The 22,864-nt window shown below is 41.1% G+C and overlaps 1 protein-coding gene across 1 annotated transcript; it reads left to right on the forward strand.

Annotated features, from left to right (window-relative positions):
- The first annotated feature begins 5,702 nt into the window (after positions 1 to 5,702).
- On the forward strand, positions 5,703 to 22,541 carry LOC140719733 (uncharacterized). The gene is made up of 3 exons (XM_073034564.1): positions 5,703 to 6,161; positions 12,246 to 12,341; positions 19,183 to 22,541. Exons 1-3 carry the CDS (start codon positions 5,754 to 5,756, stop codon positions 20,275 to 20,277), a joined length of 1,599 nt encoding a protein of 532 aa, XP_072890665.1. The 5' UTR covers positions 5,703 to 5,753; the 3' UTR covers positions 20,278 to 22,541.
- Positions 22,542 to 22,864: the final 323 nt, after the last annotated feature.

The raw sequence follows: 22,864 nt of genomic DNA on the forward strand, positions 1-22,864 counted from the left end.
CTTACGTTACCCTTCCTTCAGACCCGACTTCTGATCCTGGGTATCTTTGTGTGGCCCATTCCTTAAGGGTCCGAAGAATAGCTTAACCCTGTTTGCGCTTAAGCTAAAAAACACTTCCCCATCAACAGAGCTTGTCAACCGAGTTCCTGTGCAACGCATGTCCTGCGTTTATTTTTAATACCTTCTCCCTCAGTTTCTCGGTTTCCCTTGCCCAAGAGCAGTTGGCAAAGCTCCCACCCCCACCCGGACTCGGCCGAGCGATGGTTCATTAGGTGGCAAGTGCTGGAATCGGCTGTCCGATCAGCGTCCAGTTCCCCTTCTCCAGCTGCGCGTTACACTGTCTTTTTCCTTAACACTTCCTGTGGAGCAGAAATGCGAGTGAGTGGCGACATTTTCTCATTTAACGGTGTATGTTGGGGGTCGGGATTGGGTGGACAGAAAGCATATTTTTATTCAACCATTCTCACGTGGACCTTCGACCCGCTGTTTACGCACTTGCCCTCTGAAACAGCCACCAGTTAGAAACATGGAAAACCTACAGCACAATACAGACCTTTCGGCCCACAAAGCTGTGCCGGAACATGTCCCTGCCTTATAAATTACGAGGCTTAACCAAAGCCCTCTATTTTTCTAAGCTCCATGTACCTATCCAAAAGTCTCTTAAAAGACCCTATTGTATCCGCCTCCACCACCGTTGCTGGCAGTCCATTCCACGCACTCACCACTCTCTGAGTAAAAAACTCACCCCTGATATCTCCTCTGTACCTGCTCCCCAGCACCTTAAACCTGTGTCCTCTTGTGTTAGCCATTTCAGCCCTGGGAAAAAGCCTCTGACTATCAACACGATCAATGCCTCTCATCATCTTATACACCTCTCTCAGGTCACATCTCATCCTCTGTCATTCCAAGGACAAAAGGCTGAGTTCACTCAACCTATTCTCATAAGGCCTGTTCCCCAATCCAGACAATATCCTTGTAAATCTCCTCTGCACCCTTTCTATGGTTTCCACATCCTTCCTGTAGTGATGCGACCAAAACTGAGCACAGTACTCCAAGTGGGGTCTGACCGGGGTCCTATATAGTGGCAACATTACCTCTCAGCTCCTAAACTCAATCCCACGATTGATGAAGGCTAATACACCATACACCTTCTTAACCACAGAGTCAACCTGTGCAGCTGCTTTAAGTGCCCTATGGACTCAGACCCCAAGATCCCTCTGATCCTCCACACTGCAAAGAGTCTTAACATTAATACTATATTCTGCCATCATATTTGACCTACCAAAATTAACCACTTCACACTTATCTGGATTGAACATCTGCCACTTCTCAGCCTAGTTTTGCATCCTATCCATGTCCCGCTGTAACCTCCGACAGCCCTCCACTCTATCCACAACACCTCCAACCTTTGTGTCATCAGCAAACCTACTAACCCATCCCTCCACTTCTTCATCCAAGTCATTTATAAAAATTACAAAGAGTAGGAGTCACAGAACAGATCCCTGAGGCACTCCACTGGTGACTGACTTCCATGCAGAATATGACCTGTTTACAACCACTCTTTGCCTTCTGTGGGCAAGCCAGTTCTGGATCCACAAAGCAATGCCCCTTTGTTTTCTCAGTAAGCCTTGCATGGGGTACCTTATCAAATGCCTTGCTGAAATCCATATACACTACATCTTCTGCTCCACCTTCATCAATGTGTTTAGTGAATCCTAAAAAAATCAGGCCCGTAAGGCACGAGTTATGCTGTGACTGATGGTTGTCAGGGGATTTCTCCCATCTGCTTCTCAAAGACTTCACTGCAACATGTTCTTTGGTCATACAAATTCAAGAGAGACCAGTCATCTCATCTATATCCGGCTTCCCATCAAAGCACGGCTGATCCAATTGAAATGTCAACTCTGTATCTTTGCTCTTTGTGAAGTAATCTTTCAAGCCCCGCCCTCACGCCGCTTATCAGTGATCTTCCTCTGTTTTCGAAATATTGAAAGACTCTCTTTCCAGTGCCATTTGTAAAGAGATTTCAAAAACTAAAATCTCAGGAGAAACAGCTCATTAACCTCAGTTCTTCTGTTTTACATTCTCACGAGAGAATCATCTCTCCACGTTAAACTTGGCTAAATTCCTCCGGCTCTTAAATACTTCTGTCGAGTCCGTCTCGGTCTCTTATCTGTCTTTCTCTCGATTCCAGTCTCTTCCTCCATCTCCATCTCTATCCGTCTCTGCTTCCGTCTCTCTCCCTGCATCTCGCCATTTCTCTCTTTCCAGTCTGTTCCTGAGCTGCATTTTGTATTTTAAAAATGAACTCTATTCATAATAAAGCATGTACAAAAGACAAAACATGGTGGAAAAATTGTTTTACATCATATGGTCAATATATTCAGTCATGTTAACACTATATACTATATAAAACATTACCACTCAGGTTGCCCCGTGGACGATGCACCGAGTGCGGTAACGAAAAGAGTCTCGACTGTGGTCCTTCCCCACAGGCTGCATTGAAATTTACTGCGTCGCGAAGCTCGTCCTCCTGCAGCCTGGGATATACTAGTCGGCAACGTTCCCTTACGAATACCTCGCTGTGCTGGAAGACCAACTGGTTTCGGGCAGACCAAAGAGTGTCTCTCACTGAGTTGATGATCTTCCAGCAGCAGTGTCGGTGCTGAATGACTCAATGACACTGATCTCCGGAAACAGGAACATCAGTACTGAGGGCGGCAGGTTACATGTCTTGTTTTGATAGGGAGGCTAAAATGTTGCAATCCTGGCCTTACTTGAGGGTCCTGCATTCAGTAATATTCCACGTTGTGGAAGAAGGGAGTTGGGTTCAGAGTTGTACAGGTGAGGAGGGGTAGAGGGAATCGGAAGGGTGGACGGAGAGAACATCGGAGTGTTGGGAGGGCGTCCTGTACAAAGTTGGAAGAGGTTGGATCAGACGGGTCACGAGGAGCTCGTCATGGATTATGCGTGCATGTCACATGAATGGCAGCAGTTCCAGAACAGTCTGGGAAACATTGACCATGTCTGTACAGAATGGAATTTACAAGGTTTATCCTTGTAAATTATATTATGAATAGATTATCGTCTGTTAATGATAAAAAATAAGCGGGAGACTGCGCCCCACACCACTCAGCCTCGACCCGTCGTGGAATCAGCCGCTGTTGTGGAACCCCCCTGATGATCAGCTGGGCGGCAATTGGGGAAGCCTGTTCTCTGGAGATGAAGAGGTTCAAAGAACAGGCCGAGGGAAACGATGTCTACGTGTGGGCACAGTCTCGAACAAGACCGGACCTTTAATTGGGGCCGGGCCGGGCCGGGCCGGGCATGGGTGAAGTCAGGAAACTGCTTCATATGATGGACAGTAGAAATCAGGACTTCACCGCAACACCGAATGTTTTCCGCCCTGTGATGTATAATGTCCAGTCCTGTGCTTTCTCCTGCAGCCACATCTCGGTCATTGCCCCTGGCATCTGTCTCCTCACAACACAATATTCTCTCAACACCCCCAGTTTCATGGCATTAATAGTTGTTGTAAGTTTACACAACCACTGTTTTACACACTGAGTCTGAGGCTACATCCACACTACACCGGATAAATCCGTAACTGAAGCTTTTTCTCTTCGTTTTTACCCTTCGTCCACACTAAAACGGTGTTTTCGTCCAACGAAACCGGTGTTTTTCAGAAACACTTTCCAGGGTGGGTATTTTTGAAAACGCTGCTCGGGCAGATCAGTGTGGACGGGGTAACCGGAGACTTCTGAAAATGCTATCAGACGGCAGCACGCTATTTCATTGTTTTCTTGAATGCAACCTAACAATTTCAGAACAGACGGCAACGAAACTGAAGCCAGAAGAGTTAGAAATGTACTCACCAAATACTTTGACCCATAACTTACTTAATAAATAGGTATATTCACTTTGCCCTGTTTTCTGTCCTTGCTCGTATGAAGGTGGTTTACCTATTTATGCAAGTACTTCTCTGACAATAGATGTGTAACAGCCTAATGAAACATCGTATGGAAATACAAGATAACACTGATGCAGACATGTTTTATACATTTAACAAGGAGCTTGATTAATGCAACAAAGTTAGTCAGTTTTTCAATGTTCGTCGTCAGCCGGGTCAACCTGTCCGTAAACTCCCTGTTGATTACTGCCATACGCTCTAGTATTTGTTTTTTTTTTACTTTTAAGTTCTCCTGCGTGAGGGTCAACAGCTTCCTGTTGTTTTAAATTTTTCTCATCTGTAACTACACAAACACGCACTTTCACAGTGAGATTCCACACCAAACATGTCGCTTGTTTTCAGTAGATGTGTCCTGCACATGCCCAGTAGGAGGAGATTTGCCAAAGTCTCCGTTTCAATGTGGATAGAGATATTTTTAGAAATGCATAGTGTGGACGCCTAACGTTTTTACGCAAAACCGGCATTTTCAAAACTATCCGGTCTAGTGTGGATGTAGCCTGACTCTCCTTGGTTCTGTTAAAAATTAACAGAAGGCAATCAGCGGGTCAGGCAGGACCTTCGGAGGGAAATCGACAGCCAACGATTCTGGTCGAGATCCTTCATCTGAAAACTGTCTCGCTTTGCAGGAATTGTCCCTTTGAGACCTGTCTTACAATGAGCCAGCCTCTTCTCTGTTTCTTTTACATTCTGACTTGTTCGCTGTGTTTCTGATCCCACCCGGATGTAGAAATGGCTCCGATTCCTTCACCTTGAACACTTGCACCAACATGATGTTTGTTCAAAATAGAACCATAATAGAACTGAAATAGAACACACAAAATAGAACCATAGAACTCCACGGCACAGTACAGGCCCTTCAGCCCTCCATATTGTGCTGACCCATATGATCCTTTAAAAAAGTACTAAACCCACACTACCCCATAACCCTCCATTTTTACTTTTTTACTTATTATTATTAAATTATTTATGGTTTTTTAATATTGCAATATTTCTACACTATTCTTGGTTGGTGTGACGGTAACAAAACCCAATTTCCCACAGGATCAATAAAGTATGTCTGTCTATCTGTCTGTTTTCTTTCATCCATGTACCTGTCCAAGAGGCTCTTAAATACCCCTAATGTTTTAGCCTCCACCACCATCCCTGGCAGGTCATTCCAGGCACTTACAACCCTCTGCGTAAAAAACTTACCCCAGATGTCTCCCCTAAACTTCCCTCCCTTAATTTTGTACATATGCATTCTGGTGTTTGCTATTGGTGCCGTGTGAAACAGATACTGACTACCCCTGCCTCTCATAATCTTGTAGACCTCTATCAAGTCCCTCTCATTCTTCTACGCTCCAAAGAGAAAAGTCCCAGCTCTGCTTGTGGTGAACTACATTTACCTGTCTGGACATGCCCCCCTGCTGACTGCTCCTGTGGCTCCTCCCACAGACCCCGGTATAAAGGTGATGGAAGTCTGAGCCCGGCCGCTCAGTCTCCAGAATGTCACTCACTGCTTGTTCCTCCTTCCAGTCAATAAAAGCCGATACCTCGCTTTTACGTCTCAGAGTGAGTTATTGATGGTGCATCACTGCTAACCTCGCTTCATGTGATGGAGGAACTCAGCGGGCCAGGGAGCATCTATGGAGAAGAGTACAGTGGGCATTTCGGGCCGAGCTGCTCCAGCGGGACCGTTCATCACTGAAACTCGGCGCCTCTAGTGGACAGTGTCGGAACTGCAGGGATTCAGCAGCTCCCCGGAAGTGAAAGCAGTCTGAATCTGGAAGTGCCGGGAGTTAACATGGCTTCGAAAGAACAGGCCGAGAGTTTAACCGAGGAGGTAATTTGTCCCGTCTGCCTGGATTTCTTCACTGAACCTGTCACCCTGGATTGTGGACACAACTTCTGCCGCTCCTGCATCACACGGTGTTGGGAAAGGCAGGAGAAAATCTGCCCGGAATGTCGAGAGGAGATTGCAGACCGCACCCTCAGGGTCAATCGGGCCTTGGCAAATCTGTCTGAGAAAACTCGAAAACTAAACCTGAATCCGAAAGAGAAGGGAAGTAAACGTTACTGCGAGGAACATGGGGAAGAACTGAAGCTGTTTTGTGAGACGGACGAGACACTGATCTGCCTGATCTGTGCGACTGCACGGGAACACAAGTCTCACAGCTTCATGCTGGTTAACGAAGCCGTTCAAGTCTACAAGGTAAAAACAAACCACTTTCGCTCGTCTGTTTCTCTTTTCAATCTCTTTATTATAATTAATAATATTATGAACAAAATACAATTGATATATTAATAAAGGGATTACAAACATACAAATTCCCATTACACATGAAAGAATACATAAGCAATGATTACAGTATAAATGAGTTTCCCAAAACATGGACCATACAGTATATGTATGAACAAGGTAAATCTAGGTATTTCATAATATATGATATAAAAAAACAGGAAAAAAATGATTGCAAAATTGACTAAACTACTAATCTAATAACTAATGAAGAAGAAAAAAGAAGCAAAAAAAAACTAAAAAGGAAAAAAAAGGCTGTTTATAATATCTCACAAGAATACATAATCATCAGTGTTGTCAACTCCGATCCTCTCAATATAAATAAGATTAAAGGTGGAAAATCCAATAAGCTTGGAACAGGGTCATATTGCATCATATGAAAATATTGAATAAATGGTCTCCATATCTCTTCAAATTTAATAGAGGTATCGAATACACCACTTCTAATTTTTTCTAAATTTAAACATAACATAGTTTGAGAAAGCCAATGAAATACAGTGGGAGGATTAATTTCCTTCCAATTCAACAAAATAGATCTTCTAGCCATCAAAGTGAGAAATGCAATCATTCGACAGGCGGAAGAAGATAAATGAAGTGAGTCCATCATTGGTAAACCAAAAATTGTGGTAATAGGATGGGGTTGTAAATCGATGTTCAGTACCGCAATATCTTTCCAATATTTTTTCAAAAGCGGACATGACCAAAACATATGAGTTAAAGACACAATTTCAAATTGACATCTATCACAAATAGGGTTTATATAAGAATAAAAATGAGCTAATTTATCCTTGGACATATGGGCCCTATGTACGACCTTAAATTGTATTAATGAATATTTGGCACATATAGATGATGTATTAACTAATTGAAGAATTCTATCCCAATTCTCAATAGGAATAATAAGATTAAGCTCTCTTTCCTAATCATTTTTTTGTCTTATAAAGGGGCTCTGAACGTATCTTCATAATTATATTATAAAGTTTTGATATAAGCCCTTTTTGAAAAGGGTTTAATTCGAACAAACTCTCCAAAATATCTGAAGAGACAAAATTTGGAAACATAGGAAGTACCGTACTTAAAAAATGCCTAACCTGTAAATATCTAAAAAAATGAAATCTAAGCAAATTATATTTATTAGATAATTGCTCAAAAGACATAAAACAATTGTCCGAAAATAAATCAGAAAATCTTAGTAAACCCTTAGTTTTCCAAGCCAAAAAATCTTGATCTATAATTGAAGGGTGGAAAAAAACAATTAGATACAATAGGAATATTTAAAACGAATTGAGTCAACCCGAAAAATATTCGAAATTGAAACCATATACATAAGGAATATTTAACTATTGGGTTGTCAATTCGTTTCGGCAATTTAGAAAGAGCAAAAGGGAGAGAAGTCCCTAAAATAGAACCCAGAGCATAACCTGGTACTGATTTAATTTCCAAACTCACCCAATGAGGGCCAAAAGAACCATCCCAGTCTTTCAACCAACATAACAAATATCTAATATTAACTGCCCAATAATAAAATCTGAAATTAGGTAATGCCAACCCACCTTTCTTCTTTGTCTTCTGTAAGTATATTTTACCTAACCTGGGATTTTTATTCTGCCATATATATGAGGAAATTTTTGAATCAGCATTAGTAAAAAAAAGATTTCGGAATAAAAATTGGTACCGCTTGAAAAATATATAAAAACTTAGGTAAAATAACCATCTTAATAGCATTAATCCTACCTATCATAGATAAAGATAATGGTGACCACTTAGTAAACAAGCCTTTAATCTGATCAATTAAGGGTAAAAAATTAAACCTAAATAATTCTTTATGGTTTTTTATGATTTTAATCCCTAAGTAAGTAAAAGAGTCATTAACTAATTTAAAAGGTAAATTTCCATAACTCAGGACCTGTCTATTCAAAGGAAACAATTCACTCTTATTAAGATTTAACTTATACCCAGAAAACTCACTAAATTGAGCCAACAATGATAGAACTGCTGGAATAGATTTCTCAGGGTTAGAAATGAATAATAATAAATCATCTGCATACAAAGATACCTTATGAATATCTGTCCCACGATTAATACCCGAAATATTCTGTGATTCTCTGATAGCAATTGCCAAAGGTTCTAAAGCAATGTTAAATAGTAATGGGCTAAGAGGACAACCTTGTCTGGTGCCCCGAAATAAACGAAAAAAGGGAGATCTTTGATTATTAGTAAACACCGAGGCTACTGGAGTGTGATAAATCAGTTTAATCCAAGAAATGAATGTCGGACTAAAATTAAACTTCTCCAACACATAAAATAAGTAAGGCCATTCAACTCTATCAAATGCTTTCTCCGCATCTAATGAAATAACACATTCTGAAGTGCTATGTGAAGGAGTATAAACAATATTCAGTAATCTCCTAACATTGAAAAAAGAATAGCGATTTTTAATAAAACCGGTTTGATCTTCCGAAATAATTTGGGGTAATACCTTCTCCAGCCTGGAAGCCAGTAACTTGGAAAAGATCTTGGAGTCCACATTCAATAAAGATATTGGTCTATAGGATGCACAGTCAGTAGGGTCTTTATCTTTCTTCAGTATTAAAGAAATGGAAGCTCTATAAAAAGATTGTGGCAAATTCCCCAATCTAATTGCTTCTTCAAAAACCCTGCATAACCAAGGAGAAAGAGTAGTGGAAAAACATTTTAAAAATTCTACTGTATACCCATCTGGACCTGGTGCTTTCCCAGAATTCATTGAGGAAATAACCCCTTTAATTTCTGCATCCGTAATCGAAGTATCTAATATTGAAAGATCATCGGATGATAATTTTGGAAAATTCAATTTCCCAAGGAAATCACACATGGTATTATGATCCTGAGGGAATTCAGATTGATACAGGGAGGTATAAAAGTCTTGAAATGACTTATTTATCTCATCATGGTTAACTATCAAATCCCCATTCTGCTGACGAATCTTAGTGATTTGACGTTTAACCAAAACATTCTTCAACTGACTAGCTAACAGTTTACCCGATTTATCACTATGTATATAAAAATCAGATCTGGTTTTCATTAATTGATTTTCAATCAGAGATGTAAGTAATAAACTATGTTCCATTTGAAGTTCAACCCTTTGTTTGTAAAGCTCCTTACTAGGAGTGATCGAATATTTCTTGTCAATCTCTTTAATTTTATCAACCAATAAAAGAGTTTCCTTCTTAATGCATTTTCTCAGACCAACGGAGTAAGAGATAATCTGTCCACGTATATACGCTTTAAAAGTGTCCCAAAGTGTTCCGCAAGAAATATCATCCGTGGAATTAGTTGAAAAGAAGAAATCGATCTGCTCCTTCATAAATTTAATAAAGTCCGGATCTTGCAATAAGGTAGAGTCAAATCGCCATTGTCTAACATTAGAAGCTGTATCCATAAATTTAATAGAAAGTTTTAATGGAGCATGGTCAGAGATAGCTATAATATCATAATTACAACCAATTACCGAAGGAATAAAACAAGAGTCAATAAAAAAATAATCAATTCTCGAATAGGAATGATAAACATGTGAGAAAAAAGAAAACTCTTTGTCGTTAGGATGCCGAAATCTCCAAATATCAAAAATTCCATTATCAGTCAAAAAGGAGTTAATACAAGTGGCCGACTTATTGGGTAAAGTCTGAATAGATATAGATTTGTCCATCAAAGGATTTAAACAACAATTAAAGTCACCACCCATTATTAACTTATATTCATTTAGATTAGGTAAAGAAGTAAATAAGGACTTAAAAAAATCAGGACAATCCACATTTGGAGCATAAACATTAACCATAGCAACCTTTTATTACAAAGTAAACCCGTAATTAACAAAAATCTACCATTCGGATCTGAAAGGATATCGTGTTGAACAAATGCAATAGAGGAGTCAATAAAAATTGAAACTCCCTTAACTTTGGCATTCGAATTTGAATGATACTGTTGACCCCGCCAAGACCTAAAAAAGCGATATTTGTCCTCCTTCCTCACATGAGTTTCTTGTACAAAAATGATATGAGCATTAAGTCTTTGGAATACTTTGAAAATCTTCTTTCGTTTAATCGGATGGTTTAAACCGTTAGTATTCCAAGACACAAAATTAATGGTCTGAGCCATGCTTCTAAAGTCAACCCATTGGTATAGAAAAGGTTAACCAAATTATAAACTCATGCACCCGGAAGAGGAACAAAAATAAAGAGCGGTTCCGGAAGTGACGCCATCGTAGACATATTTGTAGTTCAGAAACAGCCCAAATGAAAAAACTAAAACAAACTGGTAAAAGAAAAAGAAAATTAGAAAACAGACCAACCCCCACCCCCACAAGAAAAAGAAAAAAAGCCAAAATATGGCTAGAAAAAGGAAAAAATGAGACTAATTCTACCCCCATATCAGCAGAAGACCACTCCGTATATAAAGGATATATATTTAAAAAAACTACCCCGACTTTAAAATTATAATCACTAAACTAAAAACCACGCTTCTTAATATACTTAGTTGTAAAAAAAAGAATATAATCACTAAAAGCTTATAAATCGGGTTATAACCCAAACAAATCAAGAAATATTTAAACTATGATAAGCGATGCATTATAGGAAGAAGACGAGAAAAGAAAAAATAACGCCATCTTAAACAAAACCAAGAATATTTTTCCAAAAAACCACCATCTTAATAAAAAAGAATTTCCCTTCGAAAGGTTAAAAATATACCTTCGAGGGAATAATAATAAAAAATAATAGTCAAAAATATAGTATAATGGTTAAAGTGTATAAAACAGAGCGATTAATATAACGAAAACACACTTTAACTTAAATATAAAGTATAGGATAAACCTACACCAATAACCAGAGACTAACTCTGGTTTAAGGAATCGAAAACCATCTTACACGATCAGAATCACTCATTTATTAGGGATTAGTGTCTATGGCTGTAGGGAAGTTCTCCTCCAGATACTTTCTCGCTTCAGATGTAGAAAGGAAAACCTGGCGTGGAGCATTCGACGGAGAGATTCTAAGCTTCGCAGGGTATAAGAGCACAGGTTTTAGATTTTTCTCATAACATAACATCAGAGGTTTAAAAAGAAGCCTTTTCTTCATAACTTCAGGACTAAAATCTTCAACCAAACGGAAGTGGTACTCTTGAAATTTAATCATTCCATCCCGCCGAGCCACACGAATAAGTTGTTCTTTGTCGTGTATATAGTGAAACCGGACAATTACAACCAAGGGTTTAGCTGGAGCACTCGATGAACGACGCCAAAGTCTATGTGCTCGATCAAGTAACGGGGGATTCTCTGGGAAAACCGACGGGAACGCATCTTTTAACAGTTGAGCAAAATATTTCGAAGGATCGCCTTTTTCTATGCCGTCTGGGAGACCAAGTATACGTAGGTTCTGTCTTCTGGACCGATTCTCAAAGTCGACACTCTTGGCTTTAAGTGTTTCCACCAGTTTAATGGTCGAAATTAAATCCTGTTGCAATTTTTCAATTGTCAAATCTCGTTTCCGAGCTTGCAGAGACGCAATAAGAACTTGCTGCTAATTACTGAATCCGTCTTAACCATATAATCTTGAAAAGCCTTTATATCTTGTTTAAAAACTTCTTGTAGTTCATCGAATTTTTTATCCAAAACCTCCATAAACAATTCATAAGTTAATTCACTGTGTTGCGGATGAGCTTGCTTCTTTCCATTACCGTTCGGGTTGCGCCCAGGTTCTCGTCCTTTAGATCTAAGAGCCATTTCTGTTTGCATATCTTCAAAAATTCACAATAAACTCTTAACGATAAGCCCAAGAAAATAGCAAGAATCTTTTGGTGTAGGTAAAAATAAGTTGGATAAGGGTGATCAAAGGTTAAAAAAAGTAAAGGTTATGGAGCGAATCTAAAACAGTACTCACTCCATGAGCGTCTCCCGCTGAATCCCGCTCGTCTGTTTCTGTTGTGCCATGTATTGTCTAATACATTCAGTCTAATTCCCAGGGTCGGGTTAAATCTTCCTTCGACTCTCTCACAAAAAGCAAAGCAGACTTTGCGGAAATGGAGCAGCAACAGAAGGAGAAGATTTCCGTAGTTCGGGTAAGGCTTCCTGAGCTGAATTTTTGATATTGTTGTGTAGGTTTGTTCCTTTAGAGTAGAATAGCTAAGTATCGCCGCTCCAATGACCTAGGTTCAATCTGACATCTGGTGCTGTCTGTGTGCAGTTTGCATGTTCTCCCTGTGACCACATAGTTTCAGTCACGTCCCAGGGACAAGTTGTTTGAATGGTTAATTGTTTCCTGTAATTAACCGTGTTGACTTCTTCAAAGATGGTACCAGTGAACCTCAGCAAAGTTCTGCGGGCTGCTGACAAAACTTCTAAATGTACTCTCACAGCAAACTGTAGTCTGTAATTTCCTTTTAAACATCGCACTTTTCAAACGTTTTAATTAATTTGCAATTTTTTAATCTTCTGAAGCACTCTGCAGATAAAGCTGTCAAACATGTAATTATGGAACGTTTAATTGGACGAAGGTTCAATTTCTCACTTTTCACCCAGAAGCCATGACTTCTAGTTGTATTCCGACCCAACCTCAGTGGCAAGAGCCTCCTTGCACTTACTCTACCTATACCTCTCATAATTTAATTATGAGACATTTAATCTTTCCTGTAGATAGGTGACTAAAATTGCACACAGTACTCCAAATTATGCCGCAAAAATGTCTTCTAATCTTCAGTATAACATCCCATCTCCTGTACTCAAATCATTAATTTATGAAGGTGAATGTGCCAGAAGCTTCCATTGGACCTTATCTACCTGGGACACTACTTTCAACGAATTATGGGGTTGTATTCCCAGATCCCTTTGTTCTACCAGACCCCTCAGTGTCCTACATTCACCATGTAGGACCATTGCTGGTTGGTCCTACTGAAGTGTAAAACCTTGTACTTGTCTGCATTAGATTTCATCTGCCATTTTTCAGCCTATTTCCCAGCTGATGCAGGTCCCTCTACAAGTCATGATAGCAGTCCTCACTGTCCACTACACTCCCAATCGTGGGGTCATCTGCGCACTTGCTGATCCAGTTAACCACATTATCATCCAGATCATTGAAATAGAAGACAAACAACCATAAGACCCAGCACCAATCCCTGCGGCACACCACTCATCAGTCCTCCAGTCAGAAAGGCAACACTCTACTACCACGCTCTGGCTTCTCTCACAAAGCCAGTGTTTAACCCAATGTATTACTCATCATGAATGCTGAGTGACTGAACCTTCTTGATCAACCTCCCATGCGTGACCTTGTCAAGTGCCTGACTAAAATCCATGTCAACAATTTACACTGCCCACCTTCCTGGTTAGTTCCCAGAAAAAGTTTGGTTAGCCATGACCTACCACACAAGAAGGCATGTCAATCCAAATACCTATATCAGGTTCATTAGAAAACATTCCAAGGGCTTTTCCACAACTGATGTCAGACTCACCGGCCTATCATTTCCTGGTTTCTGTTCAGAGCCGTTTATAAATAGTGGGACAACATTGGATATTCTCTAAACTTCTGGTACCTCTTCTGACACTAATGCTGTTCTAATAACCCCTCTGCTGGGATCCTGGCAATTTCGGCACTAGCTTCCTGTTGGGTCCAGGGCAATCCTTTTGCTCTCAACAAACCTGTAGATTCCCTTGGGTTCGCCTTCACCTTGTCTGCTAGAGCAATTTCATCCCTGATTTTTGCCTTTCTGATATTTTTTTTTAAATGTTCTCTTGCATTTCTTGCACTCCATCAGCACTTCAGTTGTTCCTGTTTGCTTATAGCTGCTATACACCTCCTATTTTCTCTTAACCAAGGCCTCAATATCCCTCAAAAACCAAGGTTCCCTGCACTTGTTATCTTTGAATTTTATTCTGACAGGTGCATACAAGTTTTGTACTCTCAAAATGTTCCTTTTGAAAACCTCCCACTTTCTAAGTACAGCTTTACTGGAAAACAGGGTGTCCGTATCCACATTTGTTGATCATTCTGATACCATCAAAACTGGCCTTTTTCCAATTTTGAATCTGATCCTGTGGACCAGACATATCTCCTTGCATTTTTACTTTGAAACTAGGATTTGTGGTCAAATGATCCAAAGTGTTCCCCTACACAAACTTCTGTCACCTGCCCCGTCTGATTCCCTAACAGCAGATCCAGAATTGCATGCTGTCTTGTCAGGACTTCTGCATACTAATGAAAGAAACTTACTTGAACACATTTGACAAACCCTGTCCCATCTAATCCTTTTACTGTATGGGATTCTGGAAAGGTGATGAACTGAGAGCTTGGATACATACATGGAATTATGATGTAGTGGCCATTACAGAGACTTGGCTGGCACCAGGGCAGGAATGGATTCTTAATATTCCTGGATTTCAGTGACTTAAAAGGGATAGAGAGTGGGGGAAAAAGTGGAGGAGGGGTGGCATTACTGGTCAGGGATACTATTACAGCTGCAGAAAGGGTGGGTAATGTAGCAGGATCCTCTTTTGAGTCAGTATGGGTGGAAATCAGGAACAGGAAGGGAGCAGTTACTCTACTGGGGGTGTTCTATAGGCCCCCTGGTAGCAGTAGCGATACCGAGGAGCAGATTGGGAGACAGATTTTGGAAAGGTGCAAAAATAACAGGGTTGTTATCATGGGTGACTTTAACTTCCCTAATATTGATTGGCACTTGATTCGTTCCAAAGATTTAGATGGGGCAGAGTTTGTTAAGTGTGTCCAGGATGGATTCCTGTCACAGTATGTTGACAGGCCGACTAGGGGGAATGCCATACTAGATCTAGTATTAGGTAAGGAACTGGGTCAGTTCACAGATCTGTCAGTGGGTGAGCATCTGGGGGACAGTGATCACCACTCCCTGGCCTTTAGCATTATCATGGAAAAGGATAGAATCAGAGAGGACAGGAACATTTTTAACTGGGGAAGGACAAATTATGAGGCTATAAGGCTAGAACTTGCGGGTGTGAATTGGGATGGTGCTTTTGCAGGGAAATGTACTATGGACATGTGGTCGATGTTAAAGGATCTCTTGCAGGATGTTAGGGATAAATTTGTCCCGGTGAGGAAGATAAAGAATAGTAGGGTGAAGGAACCATGGGTGACAAGTGAGGTGGAAAATCTAGTCAGGTGGAAGAGGGCAGCATACATGAGGTTTAGGAAGCAAGAATCAGATGGGTCTATTGAGGAATATAGGGTAGCAAGAAAGGAGCTTAAGAAGGGGCTGAGAAGAGCAAGAAGGGGGCATGAGAAGGCTTTGGCAAGTAGGGTAAAGGAAAACCTCAAGGCATTCTTCAACTATGTGAATAACAAAAGGATGACAGGAGTGAAGGTAGGACCGATTAGAGATAAAAGTGGGAAGATGTGCCTGGAGGCTGTGGAAGTGAGTGAGGTCCTCAATGAATACTTTTCTTCGGTATTCACCACTGAGAGGGAACTTGATGATGGTGAGGACAATATGAGTGAGGTTGATGTTCTGGAGCATGTTGATATTAAGGGAGAGGAGGTGTTGGAGTTGTTAAAATACATTAGGATGGATAGGTCCCCGTGCCCTGACGGAATATTCCCCAGGCTGCTCCTCGAGGCGAGGTGAGTGATTGCTGAAACTCTGGCTAGGATCTTTATGTCCTGGTTGTCCTTGGGAATGGTACTGGAGGATTGGGGGCAGGCGAATGTTGTCCCCTTGTTGAAAAAAGGTAGTAGGGATAGTCCAGGTAATTATAGACCAGTGAGCCTTACGCCTGTGGTGGGAAAGCTGTTGGAAAAGATTTAGAAATAGGATCTATGGGCATTTAGAGAATCCTGGTCTGATCAGGGACAGTCAGCATGGCTTTGTGAAGGGCAGATCGTGCCTAACAAGCCTGATAGAGTTCTTTGAGGAGGTGACCAGGCATATAGATGAGGGTAGTGCAGTGGATGTGGTCTACATGGATTTTAGTAAGGCATTTGACAAGGTTCCACACAGTAGAGTTATTCATAAAGTCAGAAGGCTTGGGATCCAGGGAAGTTTGGCCAGGTGGATTCAGAATTGGCTTGCCTGCAGAAGGCAGAGGGTTGGGGTGGAGGGAGTACATTCAGATTGGAGGGTTGTGACTAGTGGTTTCCCACAAGGAGCTGTTCTGGGACCTCTACTTTTCATGATTTTTATTAACGACCTGGATGTGGGGGTAGAAGGGTGGATTGGCAAGTTTGCAGACGACACAAAGGTTGGTGATGTTGTAGATAGTGTCGAGGATTGTCAAAGATTGCAGAGAAAGATTGATAGGATGCAGAAGTGGGCTGAGAAGTGGCAGATGGCGTTCAACCCGGAGAAGTGTGAGGTGGTACACTTTGGAAGGACAGACTCCAAGGCAGAGTACAAAGTAAATGGCAGGATACTTGGTAGTGTGGAGGAGCAGAGGGATCTGGGGTTACCTGTCCACAGATCCCTGAAAGTTGCCTCACAGGTAGATAGGGTAGTTAAGAAAGCTTATGGCGTGTTAGCTTTCATAAGTCGAGGGATAGAGTTTAAGAGATGTGATGTAACGATGCAGCTCTATAAAACTCTAGTTAGGCCACACATGGAGTACTGTGTCCAGTTCTGGTCGCCTCAGTATAGGAAGGACGTGGAAGCATTGGAAAAGGTACAGAGGAGATTTACCAGGATGCTGCCTGGTTTAGAGAGTATACATGATCAGAGATTAAGGGAGCTAGGGCTTTACTCTTTGGAGAGAAGGAGGGTGAGAGGAGACACGATAGAGGTGTACAAGATATTAAGAGGAATAGACAGAGTGAACAGCCAGCGCCTCTTCCCCAGGGCACCACTGCTCAGTACAAGAGGACATGGCTTTAAGGTAAGGGGAGGGAAGTTCAAGGGGGATATTAGAGGAAGGTTTTTCACTCAGAGTTGTTGGTGCGTGGAATGCACTGCCTGAGTCAGTGGTGGGGGCAGATACACTAGTGAAGTTTAAGAGACTACTAGACAGGTATATGGAGGAATTTAAGGTGGAGGGGGTTATATGGGAGGCAGGGTTTGAGTGTCAGCACAACATTGTGGGCCGAAGGGCCTGTAATGTGCTATACTGTTCTATGTTCTATATTCCCAGTCAATGTGGAAAGTTAAAATCACCTGCTACAATAACCTTGTGTTTCTTTCAACAGATCTCTTTACAAATTTGTTCCTGTAAATCTCTCCCTCAGACTATTGGGTGATCTTTAATATATCCCTATTGACATGTTCGTACCTTTATAATATCTCAGTTCTACCCCTAACAGCTCACTAGCTGAGTTCCCTAGTCTGTTCTGATGGAGCACTGCCCTGATATGTTCACTGATGAGGAATGCCACCCCTCCTTTAATTCCTCCCACTCTGTCATGTCTAAAACAGCAGAACTCTGGAATACTGAGCTGCCAGTCCTTTCCCTCTTGCAATTGTCTCACTGATGGTGACAAAGTCATAATTCCTGGTGTTGATCCATGCCCTGAGCTCAATGTCGAAAGTGTCTAAAGAGTTTATGCCCTCCCTCCTACAGCAAATTCTTGGCCATGTGTTAAACTGAATAATCTTCCTACTTCTGGCCTCACTAGCACGTGACATGTGATTCCTGAGATCACAACCCTGGAGGTCCTGCCCTTTAAGTTAGCACCTAACTCCCAGAACTCCCTTTGCAGAATCTCGCCATTCATCCTACCCATGTCATTGGTACTGACATGAACCACAACTTCTGGCTGTTCACCCTCTAAGAAGAATGCTGAGGCCTCTATCTGAGATGTCCCAGGCCCTGGCACCCAGGCAGGAACTTAGCATCTGGGAATCTCGTTCTCACCCACAGAACCTCCTGTCCGTTCCCCTAACTAACGAATCCCTTATCACCACAGCATGCATCTTGTCCTTCCTTCTCTCTGAAGGACAGAGCCAGACTCAGTGCCAAAGACCCAACCACTATGACTTTCTTCTGTTAAATCAACAGCCCCACCCACCCACCCAGCAGCCTCCAAAGTGATTTACCCGTTGTTAATGGGGTTGGCCACAGGGGTACTCTGCACTGGCTCCTTAAAGCCTTTCCTCATCCTGACTGTCAGTCATTTGCCTGTGTCCTGTACCTTGGGTGTATCTACCTCTCTAAAGAGAAACATAGAAAACCTACAGCACAATACAGGCCCTTCGGCCCACAAAGCTGAGCCGAATATATTCCTACCTATGCTTTACCCACAGCCCTCTATTTTTCTAAGCTCCATGTAGCCATCCAGAAGTCTCCTAAAAAGACCCTATCGTTTGCTCCTTTATCACTGCCGCTGGCAGCCCATTCCACGCACTCACCACTCTCTGCGTAAAAAAAACTTACCCCGACATCTCCTCTGTACCTACTTCCAAGCACCTTAAAACTATGCCCTTTCGTGCCAGCCATTTCAGCCCTGGGGAAAAGCCTCCGACTATCCACGTGATCAATGACGCTCATTGTCTTGTACACTTCTATCAAGTCACCTCTCATCCTTCGTCGCTCCAAGGAGAAAAGGCCGAGTTCGCTCAACCTATTCTCAAAAGGCATGCTCCCCAAACCAGGCAAAATCCTTGTAAATCTCCTCTGCACCCTTTCTATGGTTTCCACGTCTGTCCGATAGTGAGGCGAACAGAACTGAGCACAGTACTCCAAGTGGAGTCTGACCAGGGTTCTATGCAGCTGTAACATTACCTCTCGGCTCTTAAACTCAATCCCACGATTGATGAAGGCCAATGCACCGTACGCCTTCTTAACCATGAGTCGGGGGACGTCATGTGATGACGTAGGATCGAGACGTGGAAACCCAGCTCTCCCGTTTAAAAACTAGTAAAATAAAGTTTAAGTGAAGAAGAGTTAATAAATACTTTCAAAAAATTACTGATGAACAACTCAGGACTATTTTTAGATATGTCTCCTAAACAGAAACAGAAGAGAACTACTACTTTGAAGACAGCGCGAGTTGGCAAAGAAAGAGGGCCGACCATTAAAATGGAACATGGTACTCAAGTTGGATCTCTTCCCGGCGAAGTACCGGAACAGGAGACTGCGACAACGTCAACAGCCTCCAAGAAGAAACAGCAGGAACTGCACATGCGTGAAGAAGCAGGCATGCGCAAACAGAAGCAAACAAAACTACAAGTCCCAGCTGTGATTGAAAGTGAAAGTGGAACAGAATTAGAATCAGACTCTCTGGAGAACACAGATGAGGAAAAAGAGGAAGAAGAAGAACCGGAAGAATTTAAAACTGGAAGACTTCCTGGAGCCAAAAGAAAAATCCTGAGACAAATAACGCATGAAATAAAAGCAATAAAAGAAACAAAAACAGATATTAAAAATATGAAGATCAGGCTTGATAAGGTTGTGGAAAAACAGAAGAAAGCAGCTAAGAAAGTTAAAAAGTTGGAAGAAAAAACGGGAGACACCATTGAAAGAGTGGATAAGATGGAAGATAATATCCTTACCTGGACATCAGAAAGTAAACGGCTGTTGGAAAAAGTGGATGTGCTTGAAAATTTTAACAGAGAAAAAAATATTAAGATTGTTGGTCTTAAAGAAGGTATAGAGGGAGAAGATCCAATAAAATTCTTTCAAAAATGGATCCCTGAAACTTTGGAAATGGAAGAGGGAAGCCAGTTAATTGAAATCGAATGGGCTCATAGAGCTTTAAGACCAAAGCCCCAACAAGATCAAAATCCACGATCAATCTTGATAAAATGTTTAAGATATCAAGATAAAGAAAGGATCTTGAAGGCAGCTGCTCAAGGTGCCAGAAAGAGAAATGGGCCATTGATGATAGAAGGGAAAAGAGTTCTTTTCTATCCTGATATAAGTTATGACCTTTTGAAGAGGAGGAAGGAATTTAACCCAGTGAAAAAAGTCTTATGGGAGAAAGGTTATCAATTTATACTGCGCTACCCGGCAACATTGATGATCCTTTTGGATGATGAAGAAAGAAGATTTTTTACTGATCATTGGAAAGCGGAGGAGTTTGTACAAGGACTTCCAAATATTCGTTAGACGCAGTAAAGAGTTTATGGAAGCGAAATGGATTAATAATGAAGACTGAGCTAAGGAATGGATTTGATGGATATTTAAGAGTAGAAGAATATACAAATATACTTCAATTAGGGAGTAGGGATATTAATTTTTTTTCTTCACTTACATATATCTTTTTTTATTACGGGGAGCTGGGGGAGCTTCTGATCGATTGCTGCGGGATTCACGTGTGTAATCATGGAGATTTCTATTCACTCACAATATTAGTAGGTGGGTATTTTGTTATCTTTTTCTTTACTATATATTTTTCTTTTTTTTCTTTTTTTGCCTGGATGATTGGTGGGGAGACACATAGCAACATGGAGAATTTTAAAGAGATTCCCCAAGGTACTATGAGAGCTGAGATATTACGTATTGTTATAGACTAGAGTAACCTTGTTAAAAATAATGACTAATCTATTGAATTTTTAAAGTTTTAATGTTAATGGACTGGTGAAAAGAAAAAGAATTTTAACATATATTAAGAAAATGAAAGTAGATATAGCATTTTTGCAGCAAACACATTTAACAGAGATAGAACATCAGAAATTAAAGAGGGTTTGGGTTGGAAGTGTTATTGCAGCTTCATTTAATTCAAAGGCAAGGGGAGTTGCAATTTTGGTTAATAAAACCTTACCAATTAAAATACAAAATGTACTAATTGATTCCACGGGGTGATATGTAATTACCGTAGATTCCGTACTACAGAGCGCACCTGATTAAAAGACGCAGGCTCTAATTTTAGAAAGAAAATCAATTTTGTACTTGTACAAGCCGCACCAGATTTTAGGCCGCAGGTGTCCCACGTTGTAATATGAGATATTTACACAGAAAGATATTACACGTGAGGATTTTTTAACTTTTAATTAAATCCGTATGGTAACATAAACAAATACATATTGCAAATGCTTTTTTTCGAACAGTGCCTGTAACACGGCTACTTTTAAATATACATACGTATCGGTAACACACAAATTACGTTGCGTATACTTTTTTACTGAACAGTGCACGAACAACATTTCAATATCTCCTAAAGACTGGTAAAAAAAATATATATACTGCAGCCTACCAGGAAAAGTTATTGATCGCCTTTAACTTAAAAGCAGCGTTCTCGCGCGGGTCTAATGCCGCTCGCCCCCACCTTCCCGTTTATCGCAAACCGGTATTTCCCACAAGACGCAGCGAAACCGGATGTGACGTCATAGCATCCCGGGATGTAGTACAGAAAACAAATATAGTTAAAACACTTCTAACTTTAACTAGAAAATACTAACAAATGAATTACTAAGCGAAAATATTATAAACTAAATAACTGCCATAAAGGCAGCACAATGCTTTTCTTCGAGTGTTTTCCATGTTGATGAGGGTGAGTACAAATGACTGATTTACAATAATTTAATTGTGAAAGTGCGCTTGATTTATCGTACAATTTCATTGGACCTCTGTGAACTACTCATCAATTTTATTGGTCTACTGTTACGAGGCAAAATGTTTTTGGCGGCATGAAAAAAAACCATGCATTAGCCGCACCGTAGTAAAAACCGCAGTGTTCAAAGCTGTTCAAAGCGTGGGAAAAAAGTAGCGGCTTATAATCCGGCATCTACGGTATACATTGTCAAATCTTTTCGGAATTATGGACTCTTATGGATGTTTATGCACCAGATAAAAATGATGCAAAATTCATACAAGAAACTTTTTTAAATTTGGCCGACGCACATGATAAAATATTAATAGGTGGAGACTTTAACTTTTGTCTGAGAATGTGAAGAGGATAAGGGGTACGTGTAGAAGGGGTGGGCAAAGGATAAATGTAGCAGAATATGTAGACAGGACCAGGGAGAGGATACGTCAATGGGGAAGTGTAGGAGAACAGGGAAGAGGAAGCTAAAATAAAATGCCAGATAGCATGCGGCAACCACAAAGAAGAGGAACCTTGCGACCACAAGACAATGTGTTTGGCAAAGTATTTTGAGCTATATACCTATTTCGAGTGTTTTGCTTGCTTCCATACCCATTCTAAGTGTTACGCTTGCGTCTATGCTTATTCCGAGTATTTCGCGTGCTTAGCTATGCAATAGCCAATCAATTGATAAATTTGAATCTGTAACCATATATGCGAATGTAGTACCCTGCTTTTGGGTATAAGTATGACCTTTGTAAACCGACAAATTGGGAGTTGGCTACCTTACGCCCGAAGTGAGTGGGGCTGCAAACTCCTCTCTGAATAAAAACCATTTCAGAGGTAATTTCGTGTCTCTGGTGTTTTTCCTCAAGTGAGCAGGTTAATAATCCCGTGACCCCACTACCCACCCAGACACCACAGCCCAACACCTCCAACCCTTTAATACACCCCCATAAACCCTACGCCTCTCCCCACTAGGGAGCCAGGTTCACCTCACATCAACACAAACATCCCCACTCCTACCCTTTACCCTAACCCTAACTTCCAATGGACCACGCACCCCAACTAAACCAGACAGCACCTCGAATAACCCAAACCACACCACACAAGAGGGGCTTACATAATGGCCCTTTAACCTATCCCTAAACCTAACACCTTCAACCCTGC

This window comes from Hemitrygon akajei, chromosome 2 (genome assembly GCF_048418815.1).
Source record: "Hemitrygon akajei chromosome 2, sHemAka1.3, whole genome shotgun sequence".
Classification (NCBI taxonomy): domain Eukaryota; kingdom Metazoa; phylum Chordata; class Chondrichthyes; order Myliobatiformes; family Dasyatidae; genus Hemitrygon; species Hemitrygon akajei.

Bases quoted from the DNA above. Each gene is read 5' to 3' on its own strand.
- LOC140719733 (XM_073034564.1), top strand. From the start codon at position 5,754: ATGGCTTCGAAAGAACAGGCCGAGAGTTTAACCGAGGAGGTAATTTGT. The intron at 6,162-12,245 runs GTAAAAACAAAC...TCTAATTCCCAG, and splicing joins AAGCCGTTCAAGTCTACAAG to GGTCGGGTTAAATCTTCCTT. The intron at 12,342-19,182 runs GTAAGGCTTCCT...TCTCCTAAACAG, and splicing joins AGAAGATTTCCGTAGTTCGG to AAACAGAAGAGAACTACTAC.